The sequence below is a fragment of the Cyprinodon tularosa genome, unplaced genomic scaffold, assembly GCF_016077235.1.
Source record: "Cyprinodon tularosa strain WSP-4 unplaced genomic scaffold, ASM1607723v1 ctg78, whole genome shotgun sequence".
NCBI classification, from domain to species: domain Eukaryota; kingdom Metazoa; phylum Chordata; class Actinopteri; order Cyprinodontiformes; family Cyprinodontidae; genus Cyprinodon; species Cyprinodon tularosa.
Genome location: NW_024039540.1, coordinates 1,281,263 through 1,300,700, shown reverse-complemented (window position 1 = coordinate 1,300,700; position 19,438 = coordinate 1,281,263). Strand labels below are relative to the sequence as shown.

The 19,438-nt window shown below is 38.9% G+C and overlaps 1 protein-coding gene across 2 annotated transcripts in view; it reads left to right on the top strand.

The window, feature by feature from the left end:
* Positions 1-19,438, top strand: part of znf536 (zinc finger protein 536) — a 296,720-nt gene that overhangs the window by 213,209 nt on the left and 64,073 nt on the right. For both annotated transcript variants that reach the window (XM_038270835.1, XM_038270834.1), the window contains exon 8: positions 10,831-12,591. In XM_038270835.1, coding sequence (XP_038126763.1) covers positions 10,831-12,591 — 1,761 coding nt within the window. The remainder of the gene's footprint in view (positions 1-10,830; positions 12,592-19,438) is intronic.

Below are 19,438 nucleotides of genomic sequence, written 5' to 3'. Positions count from 1 at the left end.
ATTTTTTAAAGTTATTTCTAGATAGTTTTTTCAGTGTAAATCAGCTTTTTTGTCTTACCTACTAAAATTTAGGGTAAATACACTTGATTCAAGAAATGTTCTACTTATTTCTTGATCATTTTCAGTGTTTCTGTTAAAAAAATACTAACATTTGTGTTTCCATCGTATAGTTTTGGAGCTTTACATATGTGATTTCAGGCAGAGGTTGTTCCTAAGGCCCTCGGGGCTTAAGGGGTTAATCATTAGGTGAAACGGAGCTGGGAAACTTCAGTGAGGATGTTGTCCTTTTCTCCAGGAATGTATCCTTGGATACGGGCCTGTTTAAGCACAGCTTTAACAGCATCCCTTCCACACACCAGGAGACAGAAACACAGACGCTTGATGCATCCCCAATATGTGGCCTTTAAATCATTCCTCCCCTTCCACGCTAATCGGAGCGGCTCCATTATCGCCGCCAGATGACTTCTGCGGCGGCTGAGGATCCGCTCGCCGCTCCGCTGACAATGCGAGTAAAATTCACAGATGACAGCCCGAGCTCTCGTTAGCTTAATGCAAAGTGACTGACACAATAGAGTTGCTTACCGAGCTGGCCGAGGCGAGATTAATGGGCGGCTAACGCCGGCTTGAAAGGAACGCAGTGAATTTAAATTCCTCAAAAAGTTAAAGAGCTAATGTTACAGTATTAATTTCCTCTTGAACATGGAGTGGGAAAATATCCATTAGCAAAATTAAGCAGAGTTTTCTAGGTAGCTAACATTGTGGCACTACAGTGTGGGGCCAGAGCTAATGAACACACTGCAGAGGGGTGATATTTCATTATACAAATTAATGCTCACATTTTAATGGGAAAGTCACATAATGAATCTAGGCTTCAGTGACAGCAATTAGAGGCCCAGATTGTCCCCTTCTGGACAAGGCACTATTTAGCAGTAAGCAGCTGTGTGTGGAAAAATAAATAAATAATAAAAAAAAAAGACCTGGCTCCTGACAATAGCTTCACATAACTTCAGGCCGGAGCACGCAGCCAATGAGAGTCTGTGGCTGCTTTAAATGAGCGCAGGGAGAAGAAGAAGAAGCATGACTCGCCGTGTCATTTAACCTTAACCTAACCTTGTAATCAGGATGAATCAAGAGGGACCCCTGATCTCCGTCTCTCCCCCCTCATCCTTCCATTATCTCTCTCCCAAAACAGTTTTTTTTGTGCATTTTTTCCATCTTTTTCTCCAATCTTTTCTCTTCAGTGTCTTTAATACAGCAGCAGATTTAATTTCGCCCTGTAGAGTCACTTCATCTCCAAACGTCCCCCTGCGCGTAAAGCTTCCCTTTTATGCTGCGATTCTCCCTCTTTAATAATTGAACACTTGGTCCTGGCAGTATTAGAAACACCGACCAGATTACTGCTAACAGAGAGATGCTAACATGATGAGATTTATTTGGACAATAAAGCCTAAATGAACTCATTTAGATATTCAGGAAACTCGTTTTCTGTTTTTTTTTTTTTTCCAGGGAACTTTCTTAAGAGGAGACAGAAAAGTGATGAAGACTGTGAGGCACACTGGAAAAACAATCTAGAAATAAGTAAAAATTTCTTAAATTAAGTGTATTTATCGTTAATTTCAGTAGGTAAATGAAATATTTGCCACTGGAATGAGTATTTTTACTCTTGAAATAACATATCAAGATAAAATGCACTTGAAATAAGATTCTTAATTTCTTATTCTAATTGTAAATTATCTTGTTCCGTGGGCAAAATGTCTCCTTTACCTCCTTAATTCAACAAAAAATGCACTTATTTTAAGAAAAATTACTTATCTAGATTTCAGTTTTTTTTCAGTGCAGGTTCGCCAATCTTTAAAATCTACGGCGTCATAAAACCACTTTAGTAGTCAGTACCTTACCATTTCACTTAAAGTTTGGTCAGATCGGGTCTCTGTCATCAAACAGACCAAAAAAACATTTAAACGGACAGAGCTTTAAGATATTTGTACATATACATGTATAGAAATGTTCTACGGTTTTTAGCGATGACTCTTCTTCTATGTAAAACAGAAACAGGGCGTGATAAACGCACCAAAGCATTAATGGAAACAAAACCATGCTCACTTTTATTTTCTCATCTTTAGTCTCCAGCAGGAATCAGCTTTAAGAGAGCATAATAAGATTATTTATTTAACTGAGAGAAGTTATTTAGTGTATAAATACATTTTAATGGGTCGGAAATATTTGCCTGTTGTTATTGTGCCAACTCTGAGTTGCATAGCTGTGATATTCATAGAGCGCCGGTGCTCTGTCAGATGAGCATACCCGGTCAGAGCAGCATACCCATAGTCAATACCAATTCATCCCGTTAGTTTATTTCTTTAGTTGTGTACGAAAAATAGACTTTAAACTACCTCTACGGGCGTGTATCCCTTTAGTCATGTACAGAAAAAAACAATTTATTGACTAATTTTCTGTATTTTTTGAAGCACATGGCGATCTGATCTTAAATTGTTTTTTTTTTCTACATGACTAAAGGGATAAATGCCCGTCGAGGTATTGTCTATTTTTCGTACAAAGCTAAACGAATGAACGCAAATCTGACGTCTTGGGCAGGGAAAGCAGAATAAAGCATCAGCCTAGCTGCATGCAGTTAGCCGAGCGTTGTAGCTAAACCAGTTTCTGGAAAAAGACGGAGTGAACCGAGTCATCTGTGTTTTGGACTGCTGATTCATTTTAATGTTCGTCTGATCAGGTCCAAATGGTTTCACTTCCTGCTTCTCTGGGTAAGTTTGCTTCTCTCCCGCGACTCGGCCTGTCAATCATCCGCACTATAACTGTGGCGACGGTTCCTGACGCCTCAGGGCGTAGCTTTGGTGCGCCCACAGCTCTCCTATATTTCTGTATTTCAGAGGAGCTACTGCGCATGGACAACCTTTAACCACACTGCAAAAACAATATAGAAATAAGTCAACATTTCTTAATATAAGTTTATTTTCCCTTCATTTGAGTGGATAAATACGATTATTTGCCAATGGAATGAGAATTTCTACTCTTAAAATAAGATAATTAGATAATATGGACTTGAAATAAGACAATGCAATAGTTTCTTTCTTATTTTAAATGTAAATTGTCTCGTTCCATTGGCAAACTTTTACACTTACCTCCTTATTTTAAGAAAAAATGACTTCATGAGATTTCAATTTTTTCCAGTGCAGAGTCAATGAGCAAAGATTTTTTGTGCCCTAGAGCGCAAATACGTCACTAATCTGACAAAACATGAAAACAGTTTTACTTGTCATTAAAGATAAAATATTTATCTTGCACATCTAAAAAACATTTTGAAATATTTAAATTTTATAATTTAATTAAAACCATGCCAGGCGCCACTCACTGCAAAAAATGTAAATCTAAATAAGTCATATTTTCCTTAAATAAGTGCATTTTTTCTTGAACTGTGGTGGTAATTGAGACACTTTGCCAATAGAACGAGACAATTTAAATTTAAAATAAGAAAAATTTAAGTGCATATTATCTAATTATCTTATTTTCAGAGTAAAAATACTCATTCCATTGGCAAATAATCGTATTTACCTACTCAAATTAAGGGTAAATACACAAAATTTAAGACATTATGACTTATTTCTGGATCGTTTTTGCAGTGCTAATATACAAATAGAAATGGTCGACAGTGTTTAATGATGACTCTTCTTAAATATGAAAGAGAAACAGGACGTGATAAACGCACCAAAGCATTAAAGGAATGAATCCAGGACCACTGTCATTTTCCCATCTTTAGTCTTGAGCTGGAATCAGCAGTAAGAAATCATTCAGTCAGGTCAATCTAAAGGTCACAGCTGCAGCCCTATTATAAAGAACAGAACATCAGAACATCTACAATAGAATATTTAGTGTATAAATAATTATTTGATCAATTTTGATGGGTCCAAAATGTTTGCCTCTGGCTATGATGCCAGTGCATTAGTCATAGAGCATGATATATTTCATATATTTCAGATTTATCAAATCAATATTAATCTTATCATTGGATCAAACAGCCCAGCTGTTTTATATCATGAAAACTTCTTACAGCTCCCCTTGTTTTGAAGCTAGTGCTAATAGCTGGTTTCTACATTTATATTTCTGTTTTCATTCAGAAAAAAATCTGAGAACTGATGCGCTCTGCAGCCAGGGTGATGTTGAGCCGTAACGTGTTGCTGCCGCAGACGTCGGTCATCCTCCTGTTAGTCTCTGTTTGAGGTTAAATGTGGCGAAATAGTCCAAAAAAAACAGCAGTAGCTAAAAGTTTAGGGATCTATTTTTAACTAAGGCAGTTTCCTGGCGTGATGCAGCACTGATCTGTCATGTGGCTGGGAAGTTGTGCTGTTTGGCTGATATCAATTAAAAGTGGATTAACGGGTACATAATGACCTTTAGCAGTAAATTGTGTGTAATGTTGCAAGGCAGGATACAGTATATTCCCCAGATGTCACACCAGGCCCCTGACGTATGATGGAGCAGATGTCTTAGCCGGTCCAAATGGCTCTCTAAGACACAAACACACACGCACGTCTGGAAGCGCGCGCGCTGACACGCATGCATAAACATGTGTTCGCACACGTTCCAAATGGTGTACGCACACACGCCGTAAACACACGGAGATGCAGAAACGCACAAGTCATCTGTTCCCCCCCCCTGCTCCAGATATTTCTAGGCTTGGTTTTAATAGAAACCTGTCAGAAACGGAGCGCTCTGAACCGGCCCGTAAACGAAACGTCAGAGGGACGGGGGGCCATTTGTAGAAAACAAGCTTTGTCCTTTGTCATCAGATCCAGCACTGGAAAATGAAATTAGTAAAAATGTCTTAATTTAAGTGTATTTATCCTTAATTTGAGAAGGTAAATGAGATAGTTTGGATATGGAATGAGTATTTTTACTCTTAAAATAAGATAAAATGCACTTGAAATAAGATAATGTGATTGTGTTTTATTATTTTAAGTGTAAATTGTCTTGTTCTATTGGCAACATTTTTCTTTTTCCTCCTCAACCCAAGAACAAATTTATTATTTTAAGAAAAAAGACTGATCTAGATTTTGATTTTTTCAGTGAGAGGAAAGGGTCCACCACTGTAAAAAAAAATGAAATCTCAATAAGTCCTTTTTTTTCTTAAAATAAGTGCATTTTTCTTGAATTTAAGAGGTAAGTGAGACACTTTGCCAATTGAACAAGACAATTTACATTTGATATAAGAACAAACAATTGTATTGTCTAATTTCAGATGCACTTTATCTAAATATCTTATTTTAGGAGTAAAAATACTCATTCCATTGGTAAATCAGCTCATTTACCTACTCAAATTAACTGTAAATACACTTAATTTAAGACATTTTTACTTATTTTAGATCGTTTTTACAGTGCACAGCCCTTCACACTGGAAAAACGATCTAGAAATAAGTACACATTTCTCAAATTAAGTGTATTTACCAGTAATCTGAGTAGGTAAATGAGATAGTTTGCCAATGGAATGAGAATTTTTACTCTTAAAATAAGATAATTAGATAAAATGCACTTGAAATAAGACAATTCAATTGTGTTTTCTTATTCTAAGTGTAAATTGTCTTGTTCCATTGGCAAAGTGTCTCTTTTACCTCCTCAATAAAAGAACAAATGCACTTATTTTAAGAAAAAACGACATATCTAGATTTGGATTTTTTTCCAGTGCACTGCTGGAGGACAAACAAAAAGCAGCTGAACTAACACTTCTTTTAATTTGCATGTGATTATATTTCAGCGTTTCTCCTCAGAAGCTGTTAGCATAGCTCACTATGACTTTGCTTCATTCGAACACTGTACCTCTCAGATGTCTGCAGGTGAAACAGCAGATTTTCTATTTAAACTGTGGCTGAATTTTTCCTAAAAGTTTCATTTTCTTCTAATGAAGCCGTTCTGCTGATGGTCTATATAAATCCAGCCACATCTCCAGGTTTTCTAACATTATCCACTTTAAGAAAAAGTCCAGTTCAAAGAGGAGGAAAGCCTAAATGTTTTCCTCGAAAGAAAAGATGCCCTTCCTTTATTTTTACTGCTTCTTTTACACGACTAAAAGAGAAAAATAACTTCTTTTAGAATATTCTCAATACCAATCAGGAATGTTTGTCTCTAATACGTCTGTCTGCTTATTGGCATCAATGTTCTTCCATATTTACCCCGGTTAATAATGACTGCCTGATTTATAACATTTTTAGATTGTTTTTTTACACTCCACAGACTGATTTCGACCGTCATTGAATCAGTTCACTGCAAAATGTTTCAAACATCTTTGCAGATGATGACTTCAGCTAAAGGCTGAAATCTGAACACAACTTTCTGTAACTGATGTTTGGTTTGATGCCAAGAAAAGAACAAAACAAAAGCCCAACATGTGACCCAGACTAGAGACCCCCAAAAAATACACATTTTAATTAATTCACTCTTAATTTATTTATGAATTTAAAATATGAGTGATTCTTGTACATAAATGTATTTTTAAGATGACATTTATTCAATGTACCTTTAATTGGTGACCTCAGTGTTTTACAAGTTTAGGGTATATTCAACATTTGAATCAATATTTTATGTCCTCCATATAACTCAGGAATCCCATCTTCATGATTGTGAAAACAGGCCCCCATGGGGTCCGGGCCCCCACTTTGGGAACCCCTGTAATACAACATCTATCTCTGCTTCTGTCTTCTTGAACCCCAGTCGGCCTCAGCAGAAGGCCGCTCACACTGAGCCTGGTTCTGCTGGAGGTTTCTTCCTGTTAAAAGGGAGTTTTTCCTCTCCACTGTCGCTACAAGCATGCTCAGTGTGAGGGATTGCCTTTCAGTCAATGAGTCGATGCAATCAACTGGTTTTCCTTAGATAGAAAACATTGAATCAATCTGACTGGATGATCTGGTGAACTGTAAAGTTCCTTGAGATAAACTGAATTGAAATGAAGTCTCTTTTATTCTGAATATTTTGCAGCATCCAGGCTTCATTAGAACATGGCGTATTTGAACAGGGGTGTGTGGACCTCAGAGGGGCCGCCGTTCACCATTAGCGTCTATCAATCTTTATTTTCCCCTTAAACATTAACAATGTCTTATTAGGGAAGAAAAAAACAGAGGATGGGAAAAAAAATCTTATCAGTCTAATTTCTGTCTAATTTGGCTCTTGGAATATCATTTTGTCCAGTTAGAGGAATTGAGAATGATCATTTGCATCAGGGACGTTTCCTTATTAAATCAGCGCCGAGCTTCTGTTCGGCAGCTCACAGGAGAAGCACTTATTGGGTTAAAAGCTCATCTCGTATGGTTTATTTTAAATATACTCTATGCTTCACAGACACTCTGCTGTAAGAGAAAAGATATCAAATCATTGTCTTTCTTTCTTCCCTTCTCCGGTCGGGGTTATCTGTCTCTCTGCATGCTCTCTTTCTCTTTTCTTTGCTCCTCTTATTCTTTCTTTTTCCACTCCTCAGCAGTTCCACCTTCAATTTTCTTTTGTATGGCCCCCTATTCTTTTCTCTCCTGTATCAATATTCTATTGAGTTGGTGTTTGTGGCCCTTTATTTGAGAACTCTGCAGTAGGTCTGCAGATCACAGAGTCTTTTTCTGGATTGGTGCCCTCTAAATAATGATAAATTACTTGAGCAGTATGCCATTTGCTAATTATATCCATGATTTACTACACAGCCCGACTTAAATCATTCAAACCAGCCTTGCGTAACAATGCTTTTTTCCCCCCTCCTTTATGAAATGTTTTCCATGCGTATAATCTAAATATTTTATTGGCGTATACCCTAAATATATATAAAGAACGTGCATAGGAAACGCTGCGACCATCCGATTATTTATTTTTCCACCAATCTGCATGCTTTTACACACAGTTATTGTTATCCCTCTTACAGAAATTCCACTCTGGCAACTTTTTATATGTGTTTCAAAAAAAAAAGAGGGGGAAAAAAAATCAAGCTTAGCATTTTTTCCCTCTTTGTTCATTGTTTAATGAATCCAAATCTGGCTCAGACGCCAAGCCTATTATAATTGCTAGCAGGATGTGTTCTACTTCGACATAAGTATCATTCCTATGGAAGATCTACTTCAGGCAGAATAATGCTGGTGTTAAACCATCATCAGGAATATCCATGAATATGGATGTGAAGCATAAATAAACACATGTAGATGTTACAGAACAGACTCCCCCGTCTTTTACTGTAATATGAATCACTTTCATCTACTTCCTTTGTAGTGAATCATATTGTTCTTTATCATGGGGCTCTAAAGCAGACATGTGGTACGCATGTGCTGCCGCCCTTTACTGCTGCTACATAGCAGCTTAGCCTAGTTTGTACTCGGGCTCGGCTCGCTACAGCCGGGATGTTTGATGAAAATTGACCCAAACAAAGCCAGAAAACAGGGACGACACAAACACGGGCCGCGCTCTGATAAAACATATGCTCGCTCTGCTGAGAAGCCGTTCTGCCAAACCTCTACACTGCAAAAAATTGAAATCTAAATAAGTAATTTTTTTCTTGCAAAAAGTGCATTTTTTTCTTGAATTGAGGAGGTAAGTGAGGCACTTTGCCAATTGAACAGGACAAATTACATTTAAATTGAGAAAACACAGTTGCATTGTCTTGTTTCAACTGAATTTTATCTAATTATTTTGTTTTAAGAGTTAAAATACTAACCTCGTTGGCAAATTATCTTGTTTACCTACTCAAATTAAGGGTAAATACACTTAATTTAAGATATTTTTTGCTCATTTCCATTTAATTTTTTTACAGATAAATTCCACACACTGGAAAAACGATCCAGAAATACGTAGAAATTTCTTAAAATAAGTGTATTTACCCTTATTTTTGAGATGATTTGCCAATGGAATGAGTATTTTTACTCTTAAAATAAGATAATTAGATAAAATGCACTTGAAACAAGAAAATGCAAATGTGTTTACTTATTTTAAGTGTAAATTGTCTTGTTCCATTTGCAAAACCTCCCTTTTACCTTCTCAATTCAAGAACAAATGCACTTATTTTAAGAAAAAATGACTTATCTAGATTTAGATTTTTTCCAGTGCACACACTGCAAAAACAATCCAGAAATAAGTAAAAAATGGCTTAAATTAAGTATATTTAGCCTTAATTTGAGCAGGTAAATAAGATGATTTGCCAATGGAATGAGTATTTTCACTCTTAAAATAAGATAGTTAGATAATATTTACTTGAAATAAGACGATAAAATAGTTTTTTCTTATTTTAAAAGGAAATTGTCTTGTTCCATTGGCAAAGTGTCTTACTTACCTCCTCAAAATAAGGAAAAACGCACTTATTTTAAGAAAAAATAACTTATTGAGATTTCTATTTTTTGCAGTGCAGTTTTGTCCTTAGTTGAAAACCTTATCTGTGGTGGTGGCCTCAAAGCAGCATGTGTTGAAAAGCTTTAATGGTTGTGATATGAGTGATGGGGAAGCTGGATCAGCCCTCCTTCAATTCAATTCAGTTTATTTCTATAGCACCAATTCACAACACGTGTCATCTCAAGGCTCTTTACAGTTCACCAGATCATACAGTCAAAGGATCATGGGTATTTTTAATGCAAAACCAAAAAAAGAACTGAAAAAGGAGAAAAGTTTTATATCAAAATGTCCTAAATTTCACAAATGCTTTAATCTGGATCTATGAATGTGATAAAAGTTCTGTGGAAACCAGAAGCATTTGAATTTGAATTTTAGGTCTTTTTGAAGTGATAGTTACGATCATATTATGGGACAATAGAAAGAAAAAATGTAGGAGTACTAAATCGACATTGGGGACCGGTTATTACTAAACATATCGTTATTATAGATGGACAAATCGATTCAATTCAGTTTATTTCTATAGCGCCAATTTACAACACGCGTCATCTCAAGACACTTTACAGTTCATCAGATCATCCAGTCAGATTGATTCAAAGTTTTCTATCTAAGGAAAACCAGTTGATTGCATCGACTCATTGACTTGAATACAATCCCTCACACTAAGCATGCTTGTAGCGACAGTGGGGAGGAAAAACTCCCTTTTAACAGGAGGAAAAAAAAGAATGCATAGATTGTTTTTTAACAGATGTGTTTCTAAATATCTTCTTTCTGGAGTTTTCTAGCTTTTTTGAAAACAACCAACAGTAAAAAGTCCTTGTTTTTAGACTTTTTTTAAAATAAATGTTTTACGGTACACTAAAACCACTTTTACAAGCCTCACAAGTAACCTGGGAATCTTGGTAAATGCCTAGAGTGGTACCAGGAACCTGGCAGGAAGTGGCTCGGGTTACATTACCAAACCATTAAACATGCCATTATTTTACTGGCAAATGAAAACAACTTAAATAAAGCAATCACTCGAACACAATACAATAAATGGATATTAATGTGATACTACTAATACATCCTTGGCATCAAATGACACACGGCCAGTGAGTAACAAACAAAGGACATGTACTGTAGTTGATTGACAGACTCCTGGTTCGTAATTCTTCTTCTGACTTAATTTTACTGTAGAATTCTTGTTTTGGCTCTACTTTTAATTTTTTTTCCATCACTGCCAGCTGACAATTTTAATGCTAATTAATATCCTTTTCTTACTGGTTAATGGAATGCATATCTTTTTGGTGAGCTGGTTTGACCTAATTTCCTTTGCTGAGGGAGGTTACATGACCCTAGGGTCCACTTTCCCTGCTCTAATAAATAGATTCTGATATGGCATTAATGTAATAAGCAGGTTAATTATTCACTGTTTTCCGTGCCTCTTTCTTTTCTCTTTCCTACTTTGTCTCTTTCTTGGCTTCTCAGGAGAGAAACCCTACCGATGCCCTCATTGTGACTACGCTGGCACCCAGTCTGCCAGTCTGAAGTACCACCTCGAGCGCCACCACCGCGAACGTCAGAATGGCTCCAACACATCCGGCTCGTCCTCTGGTCACAACGCATCTTCTGACCATAAAGAAGACTCTTTAAAACCCGGCGGCAGCATCTTCGCCCGACCAGATGTGCTCCGCAACGTTTTCAAAAGCATGCCCGCCAACCTGGACTTCAGAGCTGGTCCCCTGATGCCGCATCAGTGGACATCAGCCGGCATATTACCTCCTCATGACCGAGATCGCGGGGATCGGCGTTTCGATTCGGTGCCTTCAGCTGAGAACCTGAAGACAGCGGACGGCCAGTCAGCCATGGTTTCAGCGACTGATAGCGCTGCTAGCTTCTCCGATCTAAGCAGGGCTTACCAAAGTATGATAGGCAACGGGGTCCACTTTCAAGGTTCTCTCCAAGCTTTCATGGACAATTTTGTCCTGGGATCCATGAAGAAAGATGTTACTGACAACCAGAGCCCTGTCCAACTCCCAGCCCAGCGTTACCATGATAACGGTGAGCCCAAAGCCAAACGAGGAATCTCGGGTGAACAGGAGAAAGATGACAAACCTGAAACCAAGAAACATTCAGAGCCAGGAAAGCCCGGGTCCCAGTATGAACCGCTCGATCTGTCTGTATCCGTACGGCCTGAGTCCGGACCCGGATCTCTGCCCGGTTCCTCGGTCACTGTTCATGATAACGTGGCTTGGCACGGCTGCCTCTTCTGCTCCTTTTCTACTTCCTCTTTGGAGCTCATGGCTCTACACCTCCAGGCTAACCATCTGGGTAAAGCTCAAATGCAGCGGTCCGATCCGGGCAAGGAGATTCAGCAGGACGCTGTTCCCACCAACTCCGCTGTTCATGCTTCCAATCTCAAGACTTCTGCTTTGGGTTTGGACAGAGAAGGAGACAGAGAAGGCGAGAAAATCCAGGGAGTTTGGACCAACCACATCGACCAACCTTATAACCCCTTCCAGAGTGATTTCTTCAGGAGGTTTGGTGGCCTGTATGATGGATCTCCAAGGGTCAACCCGGGACTCCAAGGTTATATAACAGAGCAGGGGCTGGAACTGCATAATCAGGTCATGGGAGGAACGCCGTCAGCGGTGGACGACCACATTGGCGAGAGGGGTTCCTGTGAAGACGCAGAGTATGACCGCGCCGGCTCGGACGAAGACATGGTAAAAGCTGGAGAGCACAGCACATGTGAGACCCCTTCAACCACCCCTAAGAGACCACAGCTACAAAATAACTCTGAGGAAGAGGAGGAGGAGGGTGGAGTTGCTGAAGAAGAGGAGGAAGGAGATGAAGATGAACGAATGGACTTGGAAAGAGAGGAAGGAGGCAGCCCAGCTTCAGACCACAGCCAGAATCACGCTAAACAACTTCAAGACGAGCCGTGTCTAACTCTAAGGAGCAGTGTTGGTTTACCAGCATCCTCCGCCACCATGAAGCCTCTCTCCGTGGTTCCCCAGAACCAGAACTTGGCCCTGGACAAGCAGTGGCAGCAGGGCCTGGGCCTCCTGTCTCCTGAAGGTGCATCGGGACTCTTGAAGGCCGAGCAGCAGACCCACCTAGAGCAGCAAATGACCATGCTGTCCGTTCTCAGAGCCTACACCAATGATACCGCCCCGACGTTCAACGGCCTGGGGGGTGGCAGCGGCGGAGCAATCACAGGTGGCACGAAGAGGTCGGATGGGAGCGGTGAGTATGTGACACCTGCTTGAGCAGCTTAGCCGGGAAGCACACGCAGCTTTACAGAAAGCAGCACAAAGCAATATCCTATACATGCAAAAAACATCATTTATAAGAAAGATTAAATTGCTCACATCAAAACCCAAAGCACAATAACCTTTGCTTTTTGCTTGACACCCACAAAGGATTCCCAAACACTCACTAAATATCTCCAGATTGGCTCTGAAGTGATTTTATCCTTATTTCAGGCAGGTTTAGAAGCCATCAGCCTGGCGACTAGCAACAGATTAATCTTTATTACACGTTTATATTACTGGGAGTGCAGTTCCTCCCTTCTGCTCCTCAGCATGGGGGGAATAACCCTGGATGAGTCAGAGCAGGACCTCAGCTCCCTCTACCATCTCCTCCACATGTCTCTTAACCATCTTAGGCCTCATAAAGCTGGCTCCCATAAGCCCATTACTTTATAAGATTCGTCGATCTATGACCCCGTGAAAAATGAACTGTCATCCTTCATGATTCTGCTAAGGTTATAGCTGATCCTTGAGACTAAAAAAAAAAAAAACTCCACCTCCTTTATTTTTTTACAGTGGTTCTCTAGTGTCCCTATAAAGGAAGTAAAAAACATGCTGGTGGCGAGCTGTGAAAGAACTGACCGTGTAATGGGTACTTAGAGTGAAAATCAGGCAGCAGGAAAAAAAGAAATCCTCATTGATTTCATTGATTTGAGTTAAATCATGGGTATTTTTAATGTAAAACCAAAAAAAGAACTGAAAAAGGAGAAAAGTTTTATATCAAAATGTCCTAAATTTCACATTTTACTTTAATCTGGATCTATGAATGTGATAAAAGTCGCTTCTTTGGCAAAGAAAAGCATTTGAATTTGATTTTTAGGTCTTTTTGAAGTGATAGTTATGATCATATTATGGCACAGGACAAAGAAAAAATTTAGGATTACTAAAGCGACAGTGGGGGCCGCTTATTAGTAAACATATTGTTATTATAGATGGACAAATCAATTCAGTTTATTTCTATAGCACCAATTCACAACACATGTCATCTCAAGGCACTTTACAGTTCACCAGATCATCCAGTCAAATTGATTCAAAGTTTTCTATCCAAGGAAAACCAGTTGATTGCATCGATTCTTTGACTCAAAGGCAATCCCTCCCACTAAGCATGCTTGTAGCGATAGTAGAGAGGAAAAACTCCCTTTTACCAGGAAGAAACCTCCATCAGAACCAGGCTGGTGTGAGGGGCCATCTGCTGAGGCCGACTGGGGTTCAAGGAGACAGAAGCAGAGATACAAAAAGAAGTAGAGATAAATCACAGCGATCTTTGCGCAGCTTTCATGAAAATAAAGCTGATTTTTTAAAGATTATTTTACTGATTGGATAAAATTTAGGTTATAATAATCAGAAATAACTTTTACAATTTTATTTCCAACAAATTCAAACAGGAAGCAGAGGTCTAATGAACAAAATAAGGAACAAAATTCACCAGAAAGTCAGACGTTTGCTTCAGGATTTTCAGCTTATGCTTTGGAGCTCAGCTGGTTTCAGTGTGTTTTGCAAAAACGGGACATTTTTTCATGTCAGTTGCATGTTACTTTTTATTAATTTTAATAAGAAGTGCAAAGGTGTCCAAAGTACACACATTTGTTACTTAAGTAGAAGTATAGATGCTGCTGTTTAAAAACACTCTGGTAAAAGTTGAAGCATCAACTTGACCTCTTTAATCACGTAAAAGTGAAAAAGTATGTGCTCCAAAAACTACTTAAGGTATAAAAGTATAAAGTAACCTTTAAAAAAAAACAGCCAGATTCCACTATATGAATTAAAAGCAACATTTTTGGACTATTTTGAAAAAATTATTTCAAATACTGTAGGGCCAAGGATGAGGGAGGTCTTGTTGGTCTCTGTCTCCCTTTTCGGACATTTTCTGAATCCTTCATTGTAGCATGGCATAGACAATTGACATTTACAGTTTGAAGAACACCTGCTTGCTTCTGATGATTTCCTTTAGCTAACCAATGAGTGTTTGCGTTATATGACTCATCAATTACACCAGTTTTCACTAGATGTGGATGGCACCAATGATCTGCATTCGATGGAGCACATGACGGGAAATGAATATTTAGAAACATTGAACCAAATCCAAGAGTAACGATTGTTTTAAAAATATAAGGAGTAGAAAGTACAGATAAAATGTAATGAGTAGAAGTCAGAAGTAGGAGGAACAATAAGTAATGGAGTAAAGTATAGATAGCTAAAAAGTGTACTTAAGTACAGTAAGGAAGTATTTGTACTTCGTTACTTGACACCTCTGGAGAAGTGATAACCAGAAAAGTTTTTTTTCTGAACTTTGCTGAAGTTATTTTAGTGGATGTAAAGCAGCCCTAGTTGCCCCACATTTGTTTGTTTGGGTCCGATCGCACTAATGACGCATATTGTTGGTTCAAACTTTTAAATATACATTTTTACGGCTGTCAGTGGGCGCTATCCTCATGCCTGCTCCTCCTGTTCATACGCTGCTGCTATGTGGCTGCAAGGGAAATAATAGGCACACTTGTCTCAGTAAAATGCACTATTACAGTCTTTCTTTATGTGTCCACTTGTAAACCTCTTGTGTTGGGGGGTGATGGGGGGGGCACCCACCCGCGGCTTGAACAAGAAGAGACACACATTCCGCTGTTGCATGGTGGGTGGAAAAAGAAAAAAAGGTGGGGGCGGGCGCAGACGTCTGTAAAACTCAATTCAGACCTGGCAAAATGTGATTATCTTGAGTGGGTTTGCATTAGGTTTGTATGCAAATATGGCATAAATCATTAATATCGAAATTCTCCCCTGAATCTGCGGGAACTGTTGTAGGGCACGCCTTGCACGTCTGGAGTGACCGCTTCTTCATTAGTATGCCCAAAGGAGGTGAAGAGGGGCCACGATACGCGGCCGGTCTACTCACTGAAAGATGTGAGGATTTAGGTCGTTTTAAACCACGCCTCAACAATCGGCCCTGGAAATGCGGTTTATCAATAGCGCCATCAGTGGCCCTGAGGTTTCTGTGATCAGAGCGGGTGTCTGGTTACTGAAGACTGACACACACCCACACCGTAGGTGTGCTTAACACAATCAATACTTGGCTGCAGTGCAGACCTATCTATAGCCGTGCATTATCAAACATGAAGTATTACATTATTCAAAGAGCGCTGAACACGCCACGTCTGCCGGCGAACATTGCTCCTCACGTTGTATTACTCACGTTACCTCAACCCCCTTGTTCACTTAATGTAATAAATGTGGCGGACTTTGGCAGGTTGAGACTGACAAGCTGGAGAGCATGTGTGGAGGATTGGAAAGGAGAAAATGGCAGAACTCGTAGCTGAGCACCTCTTAGACTTAGAGGAGGAGGCAAAGGAAGGCAGTGAGGGAAACGCTGGATGTATTCAATTAGACCCAACACTCCTGGTTCACAAGTACTCTCACTATAGTTCTCCTCGTGATTGCTTTTTTTTTGTTTGTGTTGGTGAAAAAAACCTTTTCCCGCTCCACAGTTTTATGTATATCGATTAAAAGGTGGATAAATAAATAGATTTTTTTTCTCTAATAACCTTTATCAATGGTTCTTAGCTCTCATCCGGTGTTACGGTGTTCTCTCAGGTGAGCATACCCCATCAGACCAGCATACCTATAGTCAATACACATGCATAAGACGTCAGATTTGCGTTTATCCCTTTAGTTTTCTATGAAAAATAGACTTTAAACCACCTCGACATACAATTCAACCAGATCATCCAGTCAGATTGATTCAAAGTTTTCCATCTAAGGAAAACCAGCTGATTGCATCGACTCATTGACTGGAAGGCAATCCCTCATACAAGTTGCAAATATTTGGAAGTGTGAATGAGCAGGCAAAACAGATCGGATTTCACAAAAAAATCTGAATTGAGCATCAAGGTCTAAAGTGTGACGTGGCCTTAGTTGATTTGTTGACTGTTGCGATTGTGTTTTTGTCTCGTTACGTTGTCCTACCCCTTAAACTTTTCCCTCTATGTCAGAGGTCACGGATTAGCAGACCGCGGTCCAGATGGTGCTGGCTAATCCGGACCCAACCTGATTTAAAATATTTAAAAATTACCTCATGTTGTCCGACAACAGTCTATAAATTCACTTGCACCGCTTCTCCTGTTAATACGGTAATGCTCTATGAAGTGTCCGGCACCAGGCTGCACGTGATCCAAATTATCCAATGAGCTGCTGTCAGTCTGGGTTGCTGCTGCTGCTACTTTTAGACACAGCAGGCAAACCTGTGGCAAGCCGGGCGATGGGAAAGAAGGAGAAGATGATGAGAAAAAGAGAGCAGAGAAAGTGTGGACTGCTGGAAGAACTGTGGTGAACTGGTGAAAGAAAAGTGAAATGGTGCTCAAAGATGACCCAGAACATTTAGAGGATGTTTGGCTCAACCTGCTGCTGTAAAGCAGGATTCTCCACCATGAACAGAATCAAAAATAAATAAGGATCCAGGCTCAGAATGAGCTCCTTGATATGTGCTTTAGAATGGCTTAGTCTCCATTCAAACCAGGTTTAAAGCCTTGCAGGGCAGCATAAAGCCCACTGCCAACATTAAGACAGACAAAATGGTCAGTTCAGGTTAAAATAAGACAATGCAATTGTCAGGAAATTGTCTATATACCAAACTTAAAGTTTTTGTTCTCTACTCCAAAAACAATTTTGATTTTAAAATGGAAAAAAGTTCTATTTTTTATTTATTTTTTTATTTAAAAATTCAATGTATAACATGGATGCATAAAAACCTCATTTTATTTCAGTGTTGAATTCTGTGTAAAGTCACAGATTATAGTTAAAAATGTCTCTGGATCTTTACTGGTTGATGATTTTCTTTATTCAGACCCTGCTCATTTTTAATCGGTTCCTCCTGCTCTATGCTGTTGCAATGGAATACACTGCAAAAAATTCAAAATTCTAAATAAGTCATTTTTTCTTAAAATAAGTGCATTTATTCTTGAATTGAGGAGGTAATTGAGACACTTTGCCAATGGAACAAGACAATTTACATTTAAAATAAGAAAACACAATTGCATTGTCTTATTTCAAGTGAATATTATCTAATTATCTTATTTTAAGACTAAAAATACTCATTCCATTGGCAAATTATCTTATTTACCTACTCAAATTAATGATAAATACACTTATTTTGAGACATTTTTTCTCATTTTTATATCGTTTTTGCAGTGTAAGAAGAAAATGTCTGTTAGTTGCAGCATTTATACATACATACAAGACAGTTCAAACATATTTGTGTTATTCTTCAGTATATTCTGTGATCAAACCATCTAATATCAGATATTATGTGCCTGAGCACAGCATTGACCTCTCACTGCACGCCCACTGTTCAAACATCAGTTATATGGAGGGACGCCAACATCTTAAACTTTACTGTAATTGCTCCATAAATTGAAATATTTCCATACAAATGAGGAAAGCTGATCTTTAAATGATTTTCTTCTATTTCCGGATTCAGTGTTTGAATTGTTTAGTCATGGCTAATTCAGCTGTTTTTTAGTCTAACTTGATTAAAAGTCGAACCAGAGCTGCACCAACATCCGAGGGCCTGATGGAAACAACAGTTGTTTCTCTGTTCGGACCAATAAAACTTCACTGGCATCCTCTCCTCTGCTTTTTTTTTCCTTAAAATTCCCGCATTTCACTTTCCCACACTCCAGGATCTATCCTTTTTCTGTTTTTTCCTCATGCTCAAGTCTTTCTTTCTTTGCTTGTTGCTGGAGGGCATGAGCTCCTCCAGTGATAAAGCCATCTGGAAGGCCTGTCTGTGCTTCACTGAGAGGAAGACTACTGTTGGTGATGCGCTTCCCCAGGCTCTCCGCCACGCCGGAGTGACAGCTCTGACGGCTGCTGAAGGCGAGGTGCTATTTCCCACACGCCGTGATCTTACCAGTTTAACTTGTGCAGAGGTGCATTATCACCTTGTCACCCAAAAGGAGCAAATAGTGTCGTTTTCAAAGAGCAATCACGTATAATAGCTGCTGTCAACCTGTTGCTCGCTCTCTCTGAAAATATTCCCCCTTCGTTTCTAATTCCCACATATCAGCGGTGCTGAAAGCTTCTCTCTGAGACGGCTTCGTATTCTTGCTTGCCGGGGTTTTTTCTCAGCCATTTTTTACTATTACCAGCAATAATATCGGCCACATCGTGTTTCCTGTAAGCACAGGGCAATGAATGAGAGGCGGGATCCAGTTGCACTTGATAAGAAAATGGAGACGAATGGTGGATGATTGGCAAAGTTGCATGACAATTATTCTATTCAGAGACAGGATGGAGGAGAGAGAGCGGCGTGAGAACATGCCCAGGAAGCACACTGCAAAAACAAGCTAGAAATAAGTCAAAATTTCATAAAATAAGTATATTTACCCTTAATTTGAGCAAGTAAATGAGATAGTTCTCACATGGAATGAGAATTTTTACTTAAAATAAGATAATTAGATAATACACACTTGAAATAAGACAATGTAGTTGTTTTTTTTTTACATTTTTAAGACATTTTGGCTAATTTCTTGATCATTTTCCCAGTGCAGCGAGCGTTATTTTCCCAGAACTCTACACTGGAAAAGATCAAAATCTAGATAATCAAGAACAAATGCACTTATATTAAGAAACAATTACTTATCTAAATTCGAATTTTTCCAGTGCAGAGCCCATACACTGGAAAAATGATCTAGAAACAAGTAAACATTTCTTAAATTAAGTGTATTTACTTTTAATTTGAGCAGGTAAATGACATAGTTTGGCAATGGAATGACAATTTTCACTCTTAAAATCAG